The following is a 20,822-nucleotide window of genomic DNA, read 5'->3' on the forward strand; positions in this document are numbered from 1 at the left end:
GACCGGTTGGGGTGAGTGGAAAGAAAAGAGGGAAAATCACGAAGCCGATCACTGTGAGGAGCAGCTGGAAGCTACTTCTAAAGGATGATTGAGTCAATAATTTAAATAATACCAGAATTTATCAAACAATTACTTTTAACATCTTCTTGTACAGTCAAGTAAAAACCTGTACTTGAAACCTGCTGTAATTGTCTCTTGATAAGCCCACAAAACCTTCAGAAAGTTCAACAATGCCTGGCTTCCAAAGTACGCCCCCCTCTTCTCCAACTCCCTGCTTCTGCTACTGCTGCTTTGGGAACCAGGTGGTATCTTTCCTGTTAATCCAGAGCCATTGACTGGCCTGTTTGGCTGCATTGGAATGGCTTTGGTGTCTTTTTTAGGACTTTGCAGGGAAACATAGTCTCTGGTTCAGACCCACCGACAACTTCCAGTCTCGTTCTCCTCCAAAACAACCAAGATGTAGCTTGGGTACATGGGCTGCACTTGCTGTTGCACCTTCCCCTGATGAATACTGTTGCAGGTGTGTGTGTTTTAGGCTGGTGATGGATATAGTGGGCATCTGGGGTCCCCTCAATACCACTGGTTGGTTGGAGGTGGCACCTAGCTCAGATGACAAAGCTGGTTTGAAATGAATCCATACCCCGAAGTCTTTAACGAAGTCTTGGTGTCAGAGGGTGGACTCTGCTTTGCCGGATAGCAGCAGCCAGAACCCACTTCCTTCTAGTTGTTAATGTTGGAGCTGTTTGGGTCGCACATGGATCACAGCCTTACTTTGGTGGATGTATACTCCTCTGTAACACAGGGGAATGGTAGATCCATACTTTTGACATACAGCCCTGTGTTAGTTTTGCATCGAGGGAGGCCAAACCACCTTTGGCAAAGAAGTTGATCCACTGCGGAGAGCTGGATCTCATAGATGGTCGGAGCTGAGCGTGGCTTCATTCACTCAATGTTTGTCCAACACTCTGATCAGCTGCCAACTCTGTCCTCTCTACCATTGTTCACTTGATGAAGGTGTGAGGCCTTCAGGGACTGTACAGAGCGTAGGTCAGTTGGATGCTAGAAGCACTCTGAGCCAAATGTTTTGTTTGCTGCACAGACCCTAATGACACTACCCTCCCCATTTCACCAGATCAATGAAAGAAGTATCTTATAGGCATAAGATTTTCTAGGACGCTATATCAGAAAAATGAACATAAACTACTTCCATTTGTGAGACTTTTGAACTGAAAAAAAAAAGACTGTCAGGCCAGGAACCAACAACTTTAACACAAGAAACACAACTTTAATAACAACGGTAACATGCTACAGATGAAGTCATGTATGTGGGAAAAGAAAAAGAAAATAAAATTGAAACAAATTATTATCGTTATTATCGTAAATGTATAATGTCAATAAACATATCAAAAACAAAAATGATCAGTCCAGCTCAGAAGTGATGCTCAGTGCCGACCGTCTCAACTGTATCAAAGTTCTGGGTGGATGCTGCTGTTGCCTGAGACACAAGTAGATCATTTCCAGTCAGAAGAGAAAATGTACACACAGATTATAAACAGTATTAAAACAGAGTAATACAAAATATGTACTAAGTTGTGTGTTTCTGAAGTCCGGTTCAGAGTGTACCTGTGGGTCTGTGTCGATATAAAGACACCATGAGGAGAGTGGAGATGAAGTACGGACAGAACACCACCAGGTGGAGGACCAGTCTGAACACAAGCTGGAGGGAGGTGGAGGCAGAGAGTATGGTTGTGGGTTTATCTGTTGAGAGAAGCCACTTGTTCAGGTGAATGATTAAAATAATAAATTAGTATTTATATTTTGTTTTAAAGTTTTCCTCCTGACCTGTGACGGAGATCCAGCTGGGTGGAGACTCTCCATGACTGCTGATGTTACACTTGTAGAGGCCTTCATCAGACTTGGTAACATGGTGGATGGTCATGTGACCTGTAGGCTCAGTCCTGATGAGGGAGCCATCTTTATAGAAATCAGCTGGGAGCTTGGAGGAGTTCTTTGTTTGACAGTGCAGAGTGACATCATGTCCCTCCATCACAGGGAGGACAGGACTCTGCAGGATCACTGATCCACCTCAACACAGAGACAAATTACAGCATTTCATCCATTTCCACACAGACTCATCAACACTAACTCCACAGTCTGATCTTACCAGAGACAGTGATGTTGATGATGCTACTGGTTGATCCCTCTCTGGACTCACACCAGTAAACTCCACTGTCGAATACAAAGATGTAGCTGATGTTACAGGAAGAACCATTTGTTTTTCCCCAACCATCTTCACACTGAGTCATCTGTTGTTTGGTTGTGTTCCTCCTCAGTGTCCATCCAGCAGAGCTGTCGTCCTCCTCACAGCTCAGAGACATAGACTCTCCTTCAAACAGCTGAGAGCTGCTGGGACTCACAGTCAGACAAACTGTGAGGGTTGACGTGTCACAATAGAACATGTAACATACAACTATTTTCTGTGATGAACATTTATCAAAACACATTTTCAAGCACTGACATCTCTGTCTTAAAGGAACTATTTTTTCACCTGCTCATTTTCAATTCCAAATAGAAAAAGTAAAAGGCAAATCAATAAAGATGAAGTAAATAGCTGTGGAGTATTTTAACACAAACACTGGCTGAATAACAAAAACCACACAAGAGTTAACAACCTCACCTCTGTGTGGATGGACTTACTTGCAGCTAAAGATCAGTTCTGAACTAACGCGTGGTTTGTCGTATTCTAAAAATGACATTACAGTATCTGCCACTGACGGTTGTAGACATGAGACAGTTTGTAGTTGGGATGTCATTTCTACAGTTAATTTATTCAACATATGTTCTTATAGATTTAACAAAGGCAAAGTTCAAGTCCACTAACCTTGGTTTGTTGGGCAGCACAGCAGTGAGATCACAACTGAAAGAAACCCAGGTTAGTTTGAGCTGCTCCGCTGAGGGAATTCTCTGATTGTCAATCAACATTAATATGTTAACACACATTCACCAGATTGGACTCACCCAGAAGCCTCTGTACAGATGTTTCATGCATTCTGCCGCTGGTTAAAATGAGATCAACAGCAGTTTGACAGCTAGTAAACGTTCAGAGGTAGTAAGAAAAAGGACTCGATGCTTCTGTTGAAACAAAAAGCTGCATCTTCCTGTACATGGCAGTGGTTTATTTAAGACAGCATGAGACAGAGGTGGTGTTGTAACTGTGTGTTTTACTGCTATAACCACTGACATGTGGTCAGCAAGTCACTGTGCAGCAAAGATAAGATAAGATAAACATTATTGTCACCAAGGGTACAAGTGGTGCATACCATTTCAAATAGCTATAGCATGCAAATGTGTACATGTATATATGTGTACATACAGACATAATACAGATAAACCAGAACCACTGCTCTGTGACTGCTGAAGTTGTGGTTTACATGCATGTCTAATAGGTTTAGTCTGAGTTGGCACCAGAAGTAATGAAACTATCTCCAGATGTTTCAGAGATAGTGCTGATGAGAATGGTGATCTGACCTTTGACTAACAAAAACTAATCAGTTTAACTCCTGAGTCCAAACATTTAAGTCAAGTTTAAAGAAAAACCCTCAACATATTGAAAAGAACAGGACGGACAGTCGCACAATATTACACTTGAACATCATTTGAATAAAGCAAACATCACAATTTTAAGACAAAATAGTAAATGGATTACTTTGAAATGATTTAATCAATCGAGTAGAAACAATAATATCACCAAAATGTATCTTTTGTTTTACCTCTGATTTTAACAGCAGGTTGAACGTGTTGACTCTTTAACTCACTGTGGTGGAGGACGTAAAAATGAACATTTCAAATGTTAGTATAATCAAAATAATGCCTTTAAAGACTTAAAGGTTACCGTTACAGTGACTGTGTCTTTTACCATTATTGTTACTAATGCATCAATATGTAAAGAGCATTTTATTCTTACTGTAAATTGAACTGTTTAAAAACTATAAATACCTCAAAGCCAAGGCAAAAAAAAATCTTACAACTTATTAGTTCAAACCATTAATTGTTTGGTGTTTCTACATTAACAATGATTTATCAGCTTTGTCAGTTATTAACACAGTAAAACAACAGTTTTTCTGTCTGTGTTGGTAGAAGAAGAAGTCTTTGCCTCGATATATGTCACAATGAAATGTGTCTTCTGCATCTCACCTAGTTTAAAGTCCAGACACCAGGTTTATAACTAGAGCAGAGAGAGTGATCGTGCAGAGTTGAGACGTACTTCATGCACTGTACTTCCTCCCCCTCTCTTTTAGTGCAAGTATTTTCCAAGAACTAAAACAGTGTTTACTCTTTTGTCTTTGTGTTGTATATATGAGCCACTGTCTTTAGGAAACTAACACTGAAACACTAACATAACAAATAAACTGATTCTGATTTGTAGTCACAGGACAGAGACACCATCAACCCCTCGACAGACTCAGTGAGTTTCACACTGTGGTAGAAGACGTTTACTAACCTTGGTTTGTGGTGCTGCACAGCCAGGAGGCGAGAACTACAGAGAGATGAGAGCTGAGGTTTTACTGATATCACAAACATCAACTGTGAGAAAAAATCGACCTGGTTCACACTGACAGCTGTTTGTCAAATGCAGAAGGTTTCAAACCACCTAATACATACGTTTCTACAACAGAGACGTTCAGAGCACAGACGTATGAATCATGATGAATCAGAATCTAAATTGTTACAACTATGAGAAAAGTTACAAGAAGAGTTTTTTAGTTTCATCTGTATCAACCTGCTTCAAACCTCCGTCTTCTTCAACACATCCAACATGATTATCTCTGACATTTAGAAGAACACTGTACTTACAAATCAGACGCTGTAGACACGTTTGTCCCATTGGACCACTTTGTGAACTGAGCATTAAAAACATCATTTCCTCTGCTGTGTGGTTTCCTCTTCAGCAGTAGGTCGGTCTAAAAGAGTTCAACAGTTCATTATCAGTATCTGTGGGACTCCGGCTCTCATTAAACGTTGCTGAACTTACTCTGAATCTCTATCAGACATTACTTCAGACTGTGTTGTATCCAAAATGTAATAATAAATACACGTCGACAACAGTTTCCTTTCCTTTAATTGTGTTTTCTTTGCTGGTGCTGCTCTCCTGCAGAGGTCAGTGTAGCTCTGATCATGTTTCCACACACAGTTGGTTTTCTAGTATTAACAGACTACTGCTGCCTCCACAGACCAAAACCAGGTCAACACTGATGCCTCAACGTGTGTGTGTGAGTTTAACAGTCTCTGTTATCAGCTACGTCTGGTCACAAAAACAACCTAAAGAAACCAAGTACAATGACACAATCTCAACACTTCATCAGTCTTTGTGCAGAGAACTTTTAGAGAACGTGTAAGTTGTAACGAACGCTTGTTAGTGGATTCTGTAAGTGAGACTGTGATCACATTATCTGTGTATTAAACTGTGAATCCATTAGTATGTTAGCTACTAAAAGTGACAGAAACTTGAACTAGACTCGTTGATTAAAGATTAACCTCTACATCATATGTACTGTACAAGCAGCAGTGACGAGCAGATGAAACCTTTCTAAGCTTTGTGGCTTTAAATGTAACAGCGACATCTAGTGTCTGAAATGTGCCAACACAAGTTCTACAGGCCTCAATCTGGAATAATATATATCAGATAATGGACCCTAAGTTAAAATAAGTTAAATAATTCACGTGTATCCAGCTGTAAAATGTTCAAACGTTCTTAGAACAAACAGTGACTATGTTGACATCAAGTCTTGTGAAAAGCTGGAACCAGTGAACGTTTGGTAGATTTACCTGAACTCACCAGTCTTGTAGAGTCTGTTGTAGTTTGTGTGTTGGACCTTTACCTCCCACCATCCAAAGACATGTAGGTTATAATAGAAGTTGTGTCATGACCCTCCTCAGTCAGTTACTCATTTCAAGAAGCTTCATCATCAACCCACGACATGTTCACACGTCTGCTGTCTCCTCCTCAGAGAGGAGAGGACGGATGTCAGGTTTTATTCTTATCATCACAAAATCCATTGAGTGATAATAAGATCTCTATGTGTAAAATCAATCACATGATTTCCTACTCACAACAATCCACGTTGGAGCACATTTAGAGTGTGATTTAACAAAGACTTTATAAACAGCAGCAGGTTTGTACATTAGTGTCAAGACCTCTGTACCTGCTGTACAGGATCAAATAGAGTACGAATTAGAAACAGGAAAACCAGACGCCCACAAAGATTCTCACTTCTATTCAAACAAGATGACGCACTTCAACTCAAGGAACGAGAAGAGAAGCATCGTAGTGACACAAACAGCCACCAGAACCACGAACGACTGAAGATTCCTGCAGCTCCTCTGATTCCTCCTCAGGACTCTCGACTGCCAGCGTCCTCCTCGTCTTCTCTCTTCTTTTTAAGTTGTACAGTTTCTCTTCCTCAAAAGCTCTTTGTGTGCACGGGTGATTTAAATAGCAGCTCACCAGTAGAAGAACAGTTGTGGCTTCAGCTGAGACAGCAGCAGGTGCTCTGCCCTCATGGCTTCATTGACATCTGTGGTTTTTCTCACATGGTTGTGGAGCCTTGTTCTGACGTTTGAAGGTAAGCTGTCTGTGCTGAACATCATTTGGAAGCTGTAGTTCTTTTAATGTAAGTTTGGTGAAACTTGGAGGTGGACTGCTCGCTCCTGTACGTCTCATTCAAAACTTACATTGTAAGAATTTCATCAGCATGAGACTGAAGTATGATTAAAGAGCCTTTGTTTATAAAGATCCTCCACTGGACATGGAGCCTGATTAAATAAGTTTTATTACTGTATGAGCTATATTTATATAACAAACACGAGAACTTCTCCTTTCACCAGAACATGTTGAACACACGCTTCAGTTTCTCTTCTTGATGTGGAGTATATTTAGTACTGATGGTGTCCTGTGGTCACATCAGAGCCGGTCGACCAGTGATCAACACAGAGTCACAGGTTTCAGAGTGGAAGTAAAGTTTTCTATTTTTAACCTGCTCTCTGTTCCTTTACTTCTTGACATCAGATCAGAAAAACATCACAGCTGGTCACGGAGATCTCGTCACTCTGCCGTGTCAAGACCCCAGACACACCAACATCACATCCGTGGAGTGGATCAGACCCGACCTGGAGCCAAAATATGTGTTTGGTGTTTACCGGCTCTGGTGGTTTAAAAAAGAAGAGCAGAACCCATCCTTTAAGAACCGAGCGAAGCTGAAGGACGGTGAGATGAGGGACGGGGACGCGTCTGTGGTTCTGAAGGACGTGGGAACTGAAGACACTGGAACATACATGTGTCACGTCAGGCAGAGAGGAGCACAGTCCACCATGAGCATCGTCCACCTGACTGTTGGACCAGGTGAGCTGCCGCTCCTCCATCCTTCAGTCCAGATGAGAACAGAGAACATCACAGCAGAACCTGGAGAGAAGCTGGATGTTGTCGTAGGTGAGTTAGTGCATGTTCTGTCGTGTCACAGTCTGTCAAGAAGAAGCTGAGCGACAGGTTTAACGTCCAACATCTGTTAGTGAACATGACTGAACATTAATTAAATGTTGGTGTTCGGACGATTTGTTCTGGTTGTGGAGTGTTTTTGTTCCTTTGATCATATTATAGATTAATAACAAGAAGCAAACGTTTCTTTTACTGCGCAGCACCAAGTGCTGAACTGTGCCTTCACAGATGTTTTAGATGTTTGCTGACCTGGTGTTTACTGTTCTAGCCCCAGATCCTGATGCACCTCTGTCCATGTGGCTGATTTTCTGTCACGTCGTGATGTGCACCCCCTACTTCATCTGCACTCTCCTCATGATCTCTACATATCGACACAAGTGACCAGAAGGACACACTGTTCACTGTCCTCTCTGTGAGGCTGCACCTTTGACCCTGTGGACTGGATGATAACCTGCTCACATGTGGCTGCTAACATTTGAGCTTTTACCATGAACAGGATGTTGGTTGTAGAAATGTGTGTTTGTCTCCAGGTTGATGTCAATGATTCATCTTACAACTTTAAAATGCAGGAGAGAAACGTCTGTTTCCATGCTGACGTCTCCAGTCCACCAACATGTCATGTTGACATCAAACCTGTAGATTTACATTTAGATTTTCTCAGGTTGTTCTTTCACATCATCACTACTTCACTGTCAAACTGAACATTTCATTAAATACTTTTTCTACTACTACTTCTCTCTTTTTGTCTCTTTCTGCTTCAGTGCAGACGACTTTTGTTTGTTAGTTTCAGGCTGTGAATCACATGAACACGGATCAGGAGGGATCTTCCACTGTCAGCAGCAGATGGTGCTCAAACACCTTCTGACAAAAACCACAGCAGGTCAGAGAAACCACATCGACTTCAGTATCTCTGCAGAATTTATACTTCTGAACTATTTTTACTCAAAGAAGTTGTTGTTTTAATTTCATTTAACTAAAATATAAGAACAAATAAACACGTTTTTAATTACTTCACATAGTTTTTATATCTTTGTTATGTGTAGTATGAGGAAAAGGAGTTCAAGTGCGTCCCTGTGACGACCTGAGACACAGTGTGAACTGTGAAACTACCTGGGTGGTGTTGAAAGATCTGAATTGTAAGTGGGTGGTGGATTCTCAAAGAGGAAAACTGTTGATCTGTGGTCAGACAAATCCAAATGAGACTCCAGAGGTCAGAGGTCACAGCACCATGGTGCTGTGACCTCTGGACTAAAGAGCAGAGGGACCTTCCAGCATTTTATCAACTCTCAATTCAAAAGCTTCTAAAAGAACAGGTTTCTTCAATTCCCAGACATTTACATTTAGTCACCTGCTTTAATCCAAAGCGACTTACAAGAGGTACAAAGCTAAATATCTCGGTCAAAGAGAAGAAGTTTAAAGTACTTTTTAATTTAGGAAGAACTGTTTCTGTCTCACGACGTGTAGGTGTAATATGTTTTTAGAAGTGGAGAAAAAGAGTTCTGTTTTCAACAGAAGTTCAGCAATTTGATGTGTGACAGGAGGAGCCACACCTCCAAACTGGTTTGGAGGTGGAGGAAGTACTAGTAGAACAAACAACATTTGTTTCCTTGATGACCATACATGTTTCAGTATGCAAACATCCACCCACACCCTTAACTACCATTAAACCCGTTTCCAGACTTCTGGATCTTCTTAGTGTGACAAGCTGCAACTTCACAGGTGAGTCTCTGTCAGAATTTCACTGAAATTACATTTTAGTTAGTTACATGAAGATAAGTTAGTGTTTGCTTTTCATTTCCTCATTCTTACTGTTGGTTAAATGTTTTGGTCTTAAACGTAAGTCAATTACAAAGTTCTTACAAATTGTGTTTCCCTCCAGATTTTGTGGGAATGTTACGTGTTGTGTTCACGGACCTGACATAGATGTGATTGTGACTTCTTGTCTGGTTTATCTGAAGTCTTATTAGACTAATATACTGGAGTGTGGAGCTGTGTCCTAATGTGAATCTAACAGTCAAATCTTACTAAGATACTTCATATAGAAAGAATAGAAAGTGTTGAAGGTGTTGGGAATCATGGAAAAACTAATATTCCAGTCAACGTGTTGAAGACAAGCGCTAAATGGTCAAATAAATGGTCATCAGCTGCCGTTGAATGAAGAACTGGCACCTGACAGATCCCAGATTGGCTTCAACTGTGGCACAGAGTGAATCCTCCTTTTCTTGTTCAGCTGGTTTAACAGCGTTCACCTAGAGCCAGTCTGAACACAGATCATTTGAAGCATAATCAAGTATTGTGAACATGTAAACCTGAATACAGAAGAACAGCCTGAGTAAACACGCACTGTGCTTAATAATATAAAAAATGATCCTGTTTCACATCTGCTGCTGTCAGGTACTGTGTTTATAATGAAGGACGTTGGTTACAGTGTTCTAGGTTTGGTTAAAATGTCAAATGATGAGTTAGGATATGATACAATAAAAAAAACACACAAAGCCACAACACAGTGCGTCAACATGTCCTCCAGTAACCAGCAGCTCAAATCAGCTGATTGAGAGGAGAGATTGTTACAAGGAGCTATGAGATCTCGTTTTTAAGAACCACAGTCTCCCTCTCTGTACGTCTCTCACAGCGCTGTCGGTTTTTATACTGGTAAAATCTGTGAACGACGCTTCTAAAATCAGCTCAGGCCTCAACGTTTCTTTAGTCCATGTAAAAACATGTAAATGCTCTGGAGTCACATTTTCATTAGCATGTAGGAAACGAGAAGACATAACCACATCTTAATTAAAGTAATAATGAACATTAATGAATAAGGTGATATAATGAATTAGACTCAGCAGCGTTTAGAAGAAGACATCAACAACATGGATAATGAACAGGAACTGGTCTCTACCTAGTCCTGCTGCAGCTGTCCTGCAGGTGTCAGCATCTCACCGCTCACATTTTCAACCAGCTTCAACCAGAGTCCACTTCCTCAGTGGAAATCAGGAGCAGGTTCCGTTAAAGTACAGTTTTCCTCAGTGACACCATGTTATGTGATGGTTCTAGCTTCGATTATTATTCTTTGTTCTGAGTCCAGAACAGCGTTTTTAAAATGTCGGACCCGATTCAGCGAGACATGATTGTTATAGAGGACAATATTTAATTTGTTTAAGGGGCTGTCTGTCCACAAGAAGATTCAGGTTTTAATTATTTTATTTGATTATTTATTTAGTTATTGTTAAGGACAAGTCCTCTGGTCCCTTGTTCCTCTCCCGTCTGTCATTAAATATAAAACAGAAATAATTCTGCAGTGGTTAAAATAAAACGACAAAACATGATCTGACTGAATCTTTATAAAGAGGTGATCATTAACATTTCGTTTTCTCGGAAATAGAATTATAATAATAAATAAGACTAACAACATTTTTATAAGTTCTCTCGGGTCCGCAGGTCTTTGGTTTGTGCGGACCTGTTGGTTCTTGGACCCACAGGCCTTCATTTCGATAACTGAGCTCCAGATTCAGGACTTTACAAACATTACAAACCAAACTACTCATGTTACCTTTTTGTTCACAGCTTTAACCATGTTGTGTTTATGAATAAATCGGTCTGTGAGGATGAACTGAGCCTTTGAACTGACTTCAATCTGGACGTTTTGACTCCATAATCACAACATACAGCCACACTTTCTATCTTATGATGTTACCATGATTCTAATTGTTACTTATGCAACTCAGTTATGATGAATCATTATCTTTGCGAAGAAAATTGTATTTTTATTTTTATTTTATAGCAGCTGCGGTCTCAAAACGGACTTTATGTAACTGAGTCAACACAGTAACTAAATCTGAACACAGATATACAGCATTCATTTGGCAGCTTGAATTCGTTTCCAGAGTTTGGTTTTTGATACTGTTCCAGTCAGATCCTCGATACATGCTGCTGTACCTTGTTGGATGTTGAGTCATACCTCTGGTAGGAGTGGCAGTTCTGCCCCCCTCCTCCTCCAGTATAAAAGACAGTCGCTGGCCACTCGTGGGGTAGATCGGTCGGTGAAGAGGAACTGAACGGAGCCTTTATTTCACCGTCTACAGCTGCAGTGAACTCTGTTTTTCACTATGACTTTAAGATTTGGTGTATTTTGTGCTTTGGTTCTGTTGGTGGATGAACTGGTCTTCGTTTCCTCTGAAGGTGAGCTGAGCCTGTTTTTATGGTTTAAAGAAGTTTTAGTGAAGTTTAATCACTGTGATGACTTGAACTGAACTGCTTGGTAAATAGATTAACTTTAATGTAGCTCTTATACACATGATGCTGTGTGTATTAATACACATATAATTAAATATAATGTACATGTTACCATTATAAAGATATTGCAAATATAAAAACAGATTTAAAAAATGTAATTAAAAAGAAAAACTTTCTGATATTCTGAGAGTACAAAACAACTGTATTTCATTCACTGAAGGTCCACGTGTAAACAGATTTACATTATTATTTAGGTTTGATCACTTCCAGTTTGGGAGTTTATTTTAGTGATTTAGTGTTCAAATTGTGTCATTCTTTCTCTCAACCCCCTTCCCTCTCTCTCTACTTACCTATCTCCTGTTTGAACAGCTCTTTAACTTCCACATTTACTGGTACTTGCCCAGGTTTTCTGCAGTGTTATCTATCACATGCTGATCCACGTCCTGCGTTAGTTCAGCACCTTCACACTGGAACTAATGGCCTCTTTATTTTATGTTACTTTATTTTTACGGTTGGCTTGGTAGTTTACTTTTATTCAAATACTGTGTTTGGTGTATTTGTAGCTGCTGTTGGCACCGCATGTGTTGGATGTTGTTAAAGATTATCATTATTCATATGGGGAATCTGACAGTGCCGTTGGTGGCTATATTGACGTGGACTAAATACCCTACCTAAATGGCTGTCAGCTGTCATAACCTGGTATCGAGTCAGTGGAAGCTGAGACTCTTTAAATTGTAATTCTTCAAACCAGTATCTATGGCCTAATTAAAAACACACAGCGATCAGCTACAACATCAACATCATCTAGCTGTTTAATTTTGGTGTGGACATGTTCAGGTGACAGATTGAGGTCAAAATACAAACATGTCTCATGATGTATTGGATAAAACTGGGAGTTTTCTGACAACACAACGAGGGAGAGGAGAGAGAGAGGAAGAGGTCTGACACAGTGATAATGAGGTTACTTTTTCACATGTCATATTTGAAGAAGGGGGCTCTCTTTTAATGTTCACAGAGTAGATTACTACTAGATTTACTGATCACTTTTAATCATAGTTGAACTGTGTAATGGAGGAAATCAGGTATGATGTATTAAAACAGAACAGAACAGATTGAAACTGACAACTGTGAATCACAGGAAAAACATGGATTATATTCAAACTAGCCACCATGAACTGCACACTGTGTGCTTTAATCAGTCATTTTCATGTAGTAATCATTATTTGTTAATTTTGTGTCCAAACCAATAAAACTTATGTTGATGAATCAGTTTGAATTTTCTATTTCTCTAAAAACTCTATCGCTCACTTTTACTTTGTGTTTGTAAATTGGTTCATTTCCTTCTCTCCTTTTAATCATCAAGTTTATTTTATACTGTGACAGTGAGATCAGCAATAAGACAACTGTCAGGCCAAGAGGAAACATTCAACTTCAGCTAAAATACCTGTTGAACATTATGGTGAATGTTTGTTTAACAGAGACCAGTGTTCAGTGTTTGAAGGTCCTTCACTCTGATTGGCTGCTGTTAAAGTTGTGCTCTGTTTATTCTTTTCTGTTTCAGATCTTCAGATCACTGTGAAACCTGGAGACAGTGTTACTCTGCCATGCCAAGTTGACGAAGCCAACGCTGAAGCAGTGAAATGGACCAAAGGGAATGAACCTCTCTGTCTAAACCGGAACCACAACAGAACACGGTGTGAGAATGTGGCTTCATCCTATGAGAATCGGGTGGAGATGGCTGGTCTTTGGAAGGAGAATGGGAACGCGTCTTTGGAACTGATCAATGCTACTGTTAGTGATACTGGGACGTACAAGTGCTTCGTACAAGACACACTTCAGCCCATCAACACCATCAACCTGACAGTTGAACCAGGTGAGTTAGAGTGTGTGTGTGTATGTGTGTGTGTGTGTGTGTGTGTGTGTGTGTGTGTGGATCAGAGTTGAAGCTGCTTCCTGGTTGTTGATGTGAGAGTGAAACATCACAGATCAGATGTTGGTGTTGATGAGACTTTGTAGAAAACAGCTGGTATGAGTGATGGGATCAAAGTGCAGTAGATAATGTCTGACAGGAGTTTGAAGAGGAAATGGATTCTGTTGTGTTCTTCACTCATCACCTACCTGACACCTGCTGACTCACTGCTGCTTCTCATCTGCAGGTACCAACAAGGATGGAGGAGACAAGAATGGAGGAGACAAGGATGGAGGAGACAGGGAAAAACACGGAGGAAACACCACAGTAATTGGTGTAGTGGTACCTGTTGTACTTGTTTTGTTGCTTGTTGTTGGATTTTTGCTCTATAAAAAACAAAGAGGATCCACAGACCAGTCTTCATACCAACAACCTCCTGAACAAGGAACTGAACTTCAAACAGTCCAAACTGACTCTGCTGCTGAATCTTCTTCTCCTGATTGAAGAAAACAGTGAAAGAAATGTTGGTCTGTTACTTTTTTTTGTTGTTGGAGTGATCTACAGAAAGTGTCGATGTGATCAGAATCAACGACCTCCTGCAAACTGAACATCACCAACTCTGAAGTGACTGAACTGCTGAAGAGGAAATGGATTGTGGTCTGTCAGTTCTTGCTGTTGTTATTTTTCTTGTTCTTGTTGGTTTTCTGATCTATAATAAATAGAGATTAGTCTCAGAACAGAATCCAAACCAGCATTCTGGTGATGAAACAGCTGAAACACATGTGTAAAATGTCTCAGATCCATTTGTTCCTGAATCTGTGAGTGTCCTCTGTGTCCACCTGTGTCCAACTTAAAGTTCCCAAGACTGAAGTTCCAGTCTTCACTGCCGGACCTTGGACACAACACAACATCGGCATTAACACTGGATCTGCAGTGATTGTCCCCACTAAGACGGCCAGAAACCTGGGGGTCATCATTGATGATCAGCTGACCTTCACGGAACACATTGCTACAGTCTCTAGGTCGTGTAGATATGCCCTCCACGAGAGGATTTGTGGAGGGCATAGATTTTGTTTGCCTGCCTTGTTCCTCACTTGTAAGTCGCTTTGGATGAAAGCGTCTGATAAATGACTAAATGTAAATGTGGAGAAAGAACCGAGCTGAAGCCAGAAATGCTGAACACACAGTGACAACAGATGTGATTCATGCACTGAACTGAAATATTTATTTGTTTCTTAGCATTAACAAACTAACAGTGTGTTCATTCACTCCACGCTCTGTCCTCTGTCTTGAAATCATGTCTCTCACCTCTGAGCTCATTGGTTCTGTCTCAACACATACAGGCTAAACCAGAAAACCAATGTAGAGATAAGGTTCAATTAGCTTAGTATTTGTTTTTTTATTGTATGAAACATGTCCTGTTCAAACAGTTAGTGAGAAAACTATTCTTCTTCTTCTGGTTAAATTTGGTATTTTAACATTTGTTTATTCACAAAACACAAACACAGCTGATTTCTTTGTATTAATCGCAGCAATGCTGCTTTTTATCTTGTGCTTTTGCTAATAAATGTTTCCATGTCCTGATACTGAAAACGTTCAATTCTATCATTCATTTATATTAATAAGAGACTTTCCTGTGAATCACAATCAGCACCATCGACACTATAATGTCTGAGTATTACGTTAGAAGTAGCGACTCAGGAAGAAGGGAAACAGACGAACCAGTTTACACCAACAAACTAAAACTCAGTTGAGTGTGTGTCTCTGGATTCTAGTTGATCATGGTTATGAAGACAAGAGTTAATCACATAATTTAATTTACAGCTCAGCTGCTTGTGTTTTTAGCTCAGATATGTTTCTAAAGAAGAAGAAAACAAAATGGCTGATTTAGACAAGATGGCGTCCAGGAGCACAGTGTTAGAGCAGAGGAGTCAAATAACCTGGAAAGATGAGTTCGGGGCCATCTGGTGGCTGTGTCAGGTAGAAAAACACAAGACACTATTCTTATTTCTCCCAAATTGTTGTGTCGTGCTGCTGCTACAGTGAAAATAAAAAAATCTTTCATTATCTTGACTTCCTCTGCAGACATTAGGTCCAGAGATATTATCATTTGGTTTTAGCTTTTAATAACTATTATAAGTCACAAGTTGGTACCTGTGAAGTTTTATTTTCATCAATAATCTCTTCCTTTACACCGCACACTGCATCACCTTAATGCAAAATAAATTAAAAATGTTGTATTTTAATCTAATTTAATCTCATTCACATTTTGTGTCAGTATCAGCAAATGTGTTGATACTAAATTAAATTAGATTTTCTGCTGCCACAGTCACTGATCGTCCAGTTACAGTGAGGTTTGACCAACAGCCGACATTTACCTGAAGAAACACTTTTACACTCCCACACAGTAAAACACAGGCATTGAGCTCAGGACCATATTTCAGGACTGTTTCAAACTGTTTGTAAACAAACTGAATAAAGACAAACTATAAAGATTGAAATGTATTTAAAGGAAATATAGAGAAGTCAGTCACATGTGAGATGTTTTCTGTAATATACTATAAGACTCACTTTAGATTTTTCATTTTTATTGTAAACATTCTGCATTTACAAGTGGTGCTCACAAGGTGTCGTCATAAGTCTTTAAAGTTTCAGCATAAACACACAAATGACATTTTCCCAAGTGTTGTACTTTGTTATTAAATGTACTTCTGTTTTTATTTTAATACATTTATTCCAAAACAAAATAATTATAAAATGTATGAAAGATGGAAATGTGTATTTTGTACTATGTAGGATACTTGATCAGAGTTTTTAACTACTGTCTACAGGGTTCACAAACTTTCAGTCACAAATGTCTGTTTCAAACTTTCAACTTCATGAATGTTTTGGACCAAATGATGGTTCATGTCAAAGTAAATGATGTTAATTATCCTTCGTGTTGTTTCTGATTCTAACAAACGTTTCACCTTGTTCCAAATCACTAAAACACTGGAACCCTTTAAATAAATAAAAAGCAGAAAATGTCTCATTCAATAGGTTCAAACTATGAATTATTTTGTGTTTCTACATGAAATAATATTTAACAGTGATCAGGAGCTTTGTCACTTATTGTTTCAGCTCTTCTTGTGTTGTTAGTTTAGTTTGTGTGTGAGATTCTAACATATTCTGTGAAGAACTAAAGATGTTGAACAGTTGTTCTGGTGAATTTACATCAGTTCAGAAGTGATGCTCTGTGGTGACGTCATTATAGTCATCATCCAATCCCTGCTCAGCCTGGGTGGGCGAGGTCATCACCATGGAAACAGGCAGGTGATTTTCTACAGTCAGAAAATGTTAAAAAGAAAAAGTAGAAAATGTATCAAGAGACACTGAGATTGATTGATTGATTGATTGATTGATTGATTGATTGATTGATTGATTGATTGATTGATTGATTGATTGATTGATTAGTGTTTGTGAGGTCAGAGACTGATTCAGAGTGTTACCTGTGGGTCTGTGTCGATATAAAGACACCATGAGGAGAGTGGAGATGAAGTACGGACAGAACACCATCAGCTGGAGGACCAGTATGAACACAAGGTGGAGGGAGGTGGAGGCAGGAGGTTGGGTTGAAGAGGTAGGAGTTGCTGGTTGTGTAGAGGTTGGGGCTGCAACAGTTGACAAGGGTGTTGTCGTAGTTGTAGTTTTACCTGTAGAGAGAATCCACCTGTTCAGGTGAATGTGTGGATGTAATAAATGTTGAACTCCAAGTTTTCCTCCTGACCTGTGACAGAGATCCAGCTGGGTGGAGACTCTCCATGACTGCTGATGTGACACTTGTAGAGGCCTTCATCAGACTTGGTAACATGGTGGATGGTCATGTGACCTGTAGGCTCAGTCCTGATGAGGGAGCCATCTTTATAGAAATCAGCTGGGAGCTTGGAGGGAGGGCTCTTTGTTTGACAGTGCAGAGTGACATCATGTCCCTCCATCACAGGGAGGACAGGACTCTGCAGGATCACTGATCCACCTCAACACAGAGACAAACTACAGCATTTCATCCATTTCCACACAGACTCATCAACACTAACTCCACAGTCTGATCTTACCAGAGACAGTGATGTTGATGATGCTACTGGTTGATCCCTCTCTGGACTCACACCAGTAAACTCATGCATGATACATGTAGGACCAACTAATTCTGCCCAGTCGTCTTCACACAGAGTCATCTGTTCTGTGGTTGTGTTCCTCCTCAGTGTCCATCCAGCAGAGCTGTCGTCCTCCTCACAGCTCAAAGAGACCGATTCTCCTTCAAACAGCTGAGAGCTGTTGGGACTCACAGTCAGACGAGCTGTGCGGGAAGAAAAAAAAAGATAAATGATCAGGATGAACCCAAAACCCGAAGCACAAAATGTCCAAATTGTTACCAGCTGTTGTATTTGGGTAAATTTAGTTCATATAATATATTTTGCAAGTTTTTGTTGCATTAATTTCACTTTTACTGATAGTTTTAGCACCTCCACAGTATCTAATGAACATTTAGAGGAAATGCAGCTTAACACACTTTGAGTCTGAATAATCTCTCTATCTGTGGTGGGTTTTTTTGTTTGTTTGTTTGGTTCTTTTTGATTTGCTCTAAATTTGAAGAAATTTCTACTAAGCTTTCTTCAAGAGAGACAGACAGGTCATAAATGATAATCTCACCATTGTAGACTCATAAGAAGCATCAAAACCAATTATTTACTCACAGACAGTTTCACGACTGGAGCATAGAGAATGTTAGAAAGTTAGAAAACTGTCTGAACTAACTAATCAAGCACACGACAACGCCAATGTGACATTTACTATTTTAAAACAGAATGAGTCCAGAGACACCATCGGCATCTCAAATTCATCATCTGTGTCTTTCTATCATCAACTTAAACTGTCCTCAAACTGCGATGTTCAGGTGTTCCTTCAACCACCTTGTATTTTAGTTTTTCAGTGGTTTCAGACTGACAGATTAGAAGTTTACTTACCTTGGTTTGTGGTAAAGCACAGTAGTGATGTCACAACTAAAGAGAAATGAGAGTTGAGGTTTTACACTGAAACTAACAACAAGTAATTTACTCAACCTACTAGTTAGATCAACAAGAATATTTTAGGTTGATGTTATAATCCCTCTTTGTGCAATAGCTGCTTTTGTCCTTAAGACTAAAAAGCAGACTGAAACATATGTGTTTCACTACCAACAAAGTATTTATGTAACATCAGAGCATGAGAAGCATAACAAGACCAAAATGAACCGTGTGTCAACTTACATCAATAGACTGATCTCAACAGGATGTTAGGATGTTAGTGTAGTGGTAACATCACCACCTCCCATGTGGGAGACCGGGATTCAATCCCAGCAGCCTACCTCCAGTAGGGGTCCTTAGGCAAGACCTCCTCACACTCACCCTGCCTACCATTGTACTGACATATGTAAGTCGCTTTGGATAAAAGCGTCTGCTAAATGACTAAATAAATAAAAAAACAGAGTGATAAGTGATACTTAACCACTTCCCTCCAAGAAATCCTGCCAAAACTATACACTTTTGTCTATACTAGTCTGTAATTACATTGCACATGGCTTGACTATTGTTGAACATATCCTGTACTGTCTTTGAAAGCAGCCAACAACAGGAAGCAAACTCGGTGTTAGCATACTTTTAATAAAAAGCTTATTCTTTTCTGTTTTATCCTAGATTTCCTGTTACTATCACTAACACCACACACATACATAAAATACATATAATAAGTGAAATGAGAACAACAGATCATACTTACAGATCAGATACTGAAGACACATGTGCCTCATTGTTCCACTGGGTGATATGACATCAAGCACATTTTTATTCAGAGAAGTAAAACCCACCATTTCCTCTGGGTAGTTTGGTGCAGCAGCTTTGTGGTTTCTTTACCTGAAGTTCACAGGAAATTATCATACTGGTTCAGCTGTTGTTAGATCTGCAGACAGCAGTAACTAAGTATATGCTTGATTTTCTATTAGCGTCATCTACAGTTCCACTGTGTTATTGCAGACAAGAGGTGAACTTCTAATAACGTTGGTTGTGTAAACACCATTTTCAGTGTTGCTAACTTCTAACTATAACACACAGATGTCATTGGACTGACACACACACACCAAAGAAACCAACTAATGAAAAAACTGACTCAAGTTGAATTTGTTCCTAAATAACATCATATTTTTTAAATATTTCTTCATTTAGACTCAGACGTCAACAACGTAGAACGGATAATGAACAGGAACTAGTCTCTAACTACTTTTAGCTCCCTTTTCATTGACAGCTTTAACCATGTTGTTGATCAGTTTTTTAAGATTTACATTTAGACATTTAGTCGTCTAGTAGATGCTTTTATCCAAAGCGACTTACAAGTGAGGAACACGATTAACTGAGCCTGGGAACGAACTTCAGTCTGGACGTTATGACTCAATAATCACCCCATACAGCCACAATTTCTATCTTTTTATAATGTGACCATGGTTCTCATTGTTATTTATGCAGTTCAATTACACATTTATGACTTAATTTCTTTTTGAAGAAAATCTATTTTAATTCATTTTATTTTTATTTTATAGCAGCTACAGTCTCAAAACAGACTTTATGTCAACACACTTTATGTCAACACACTTTATGTCAACACACTTACAAAATTCTATTCAATTCAATTTTATTTGTAAAGCACCAAAACACAAGAGAAGTCAACTCAAGGCACTTTACAGTGTTTAAGGTTTAAGACCTTACAGAGTATAATTGTATAGAAAAGTACAGAGAAAACCCAACCATCCCATTTGAGCAAGCTTTAGGCAACAGTGGAGAGGAAAAACTCCCTTTAGAGGAAGAAACCTCCAGCAGAACCAGGCTCATAGTGGGCGGCCATCTGCCTCGACCGGTTGGGGTGAGTGGAAAGAGAAGAGAGAAAAGAACAGCAGGCAATAAAGACAACAACAAGCAGCAAGAACATTGGGCAGATGAACTGGATCCTGGAGATGTACAGCTCCAGGCTGAGGATACCTGCAGAAAAGTACAGAGAGAGGGAGACAGAGAGGAGGAAACACAAAGAGCAGAACATGAATTAGAAAAGTAGCTGAGGTTCCTGTTTTCACTTTGCACTTCAGCTACAGTTAGATCAGACAGGACAGAACATTTATCAGTAGTACATAAG

The 20,822-nt window shown here is 39.6% G+C and overlaps 1 protein-coding gene, 2 long non-coding RNA genes and 1 pseudogene across 6 annotated transcripts; 1 reads left to right on the plus strand and 3 right to left on the minus strand.

The window, feature by feature from the left end:
- Positions 1-2,044: 2,044 nt before the first annotated feature.
- On the minus strand, positions 2,045-6,593 carry LOC113168205. Of its 4 annotated transcripts, XR_003299376.2 has the most exons (4): positions 5,837-5,982; positions 4,855-4,961; positions 2,165-4,537; positions 2,045-2,085 (listed from the first exon to the last, which is right to left on the minus strand). It is a non-coding gene; the product is annotated as an uncharacterized LOC113168205 (long non-coding RNA). The 4 variants fall into 4 exon arrangements; XR_004463490.1 differs by adding an exon at positions 6,272-6,593 and having other exon boundaries at positions 2,165-6,000; XR_004463491.1 differs by having other exon boundaries at positions 2,165-4,961; positions 5,837-5,987.
- Positions 6,594-9,099: 2,506 nt separating this feature from the next.
- Positions 9,100-15,224, plus strand: LOC117153059. The gene is made up of 3 exons (XM_033326695.1): positions 9,100-9,211; positions 13,284-13,595; positions 13,879-15,224. The coding sequence occupies exons 1-3, from the start codon at positions 9,103-9,105 to the stop codon at positions 14,133-14,135; spliced, it is 678 nt and encodes a 225-aa protein (XP_033182586.1). The 5' UTR covers positions 9,100-9,102; the 3' UTR covers positions 14,136-15,224.
- LOC113155778 lies at positions 14,024-17,355 on the minus strand. The gene is made up of 2 exons (XR_004463520.1): positions 17,120-17,355; positions 14,024-16,951 (listed from the first exon to the last, which is right to left on the minus strand). It is a non-coding gene; the product is annotated as an uncharacterized LOC113155778 (long non-coding RNA).
- Positions 17,356-17,404: 49 nt separating this feature from the next.
- On the minus strand, positions 17,405-19,512 carry LOC113168201 (annotated as a pseudogene).
- Positions 19,513-20,822: the final 1,310 nt, after the last annotated feature.

The sequence above is a fragment of the Anabas testudineus genome, chromosome 18 (assembly GCF_900324465.2).
Source record: "Anabas testudineus chromosome 18, fAnaTes1.2, whole genome shotgun sequence".
Classification (NCBI taxonomy): Eukaryota; Metazoa; Chordata; class Actinopteri; order Anabantiformes; family Anabantidae; genus Anabas; species Anabas testudineus.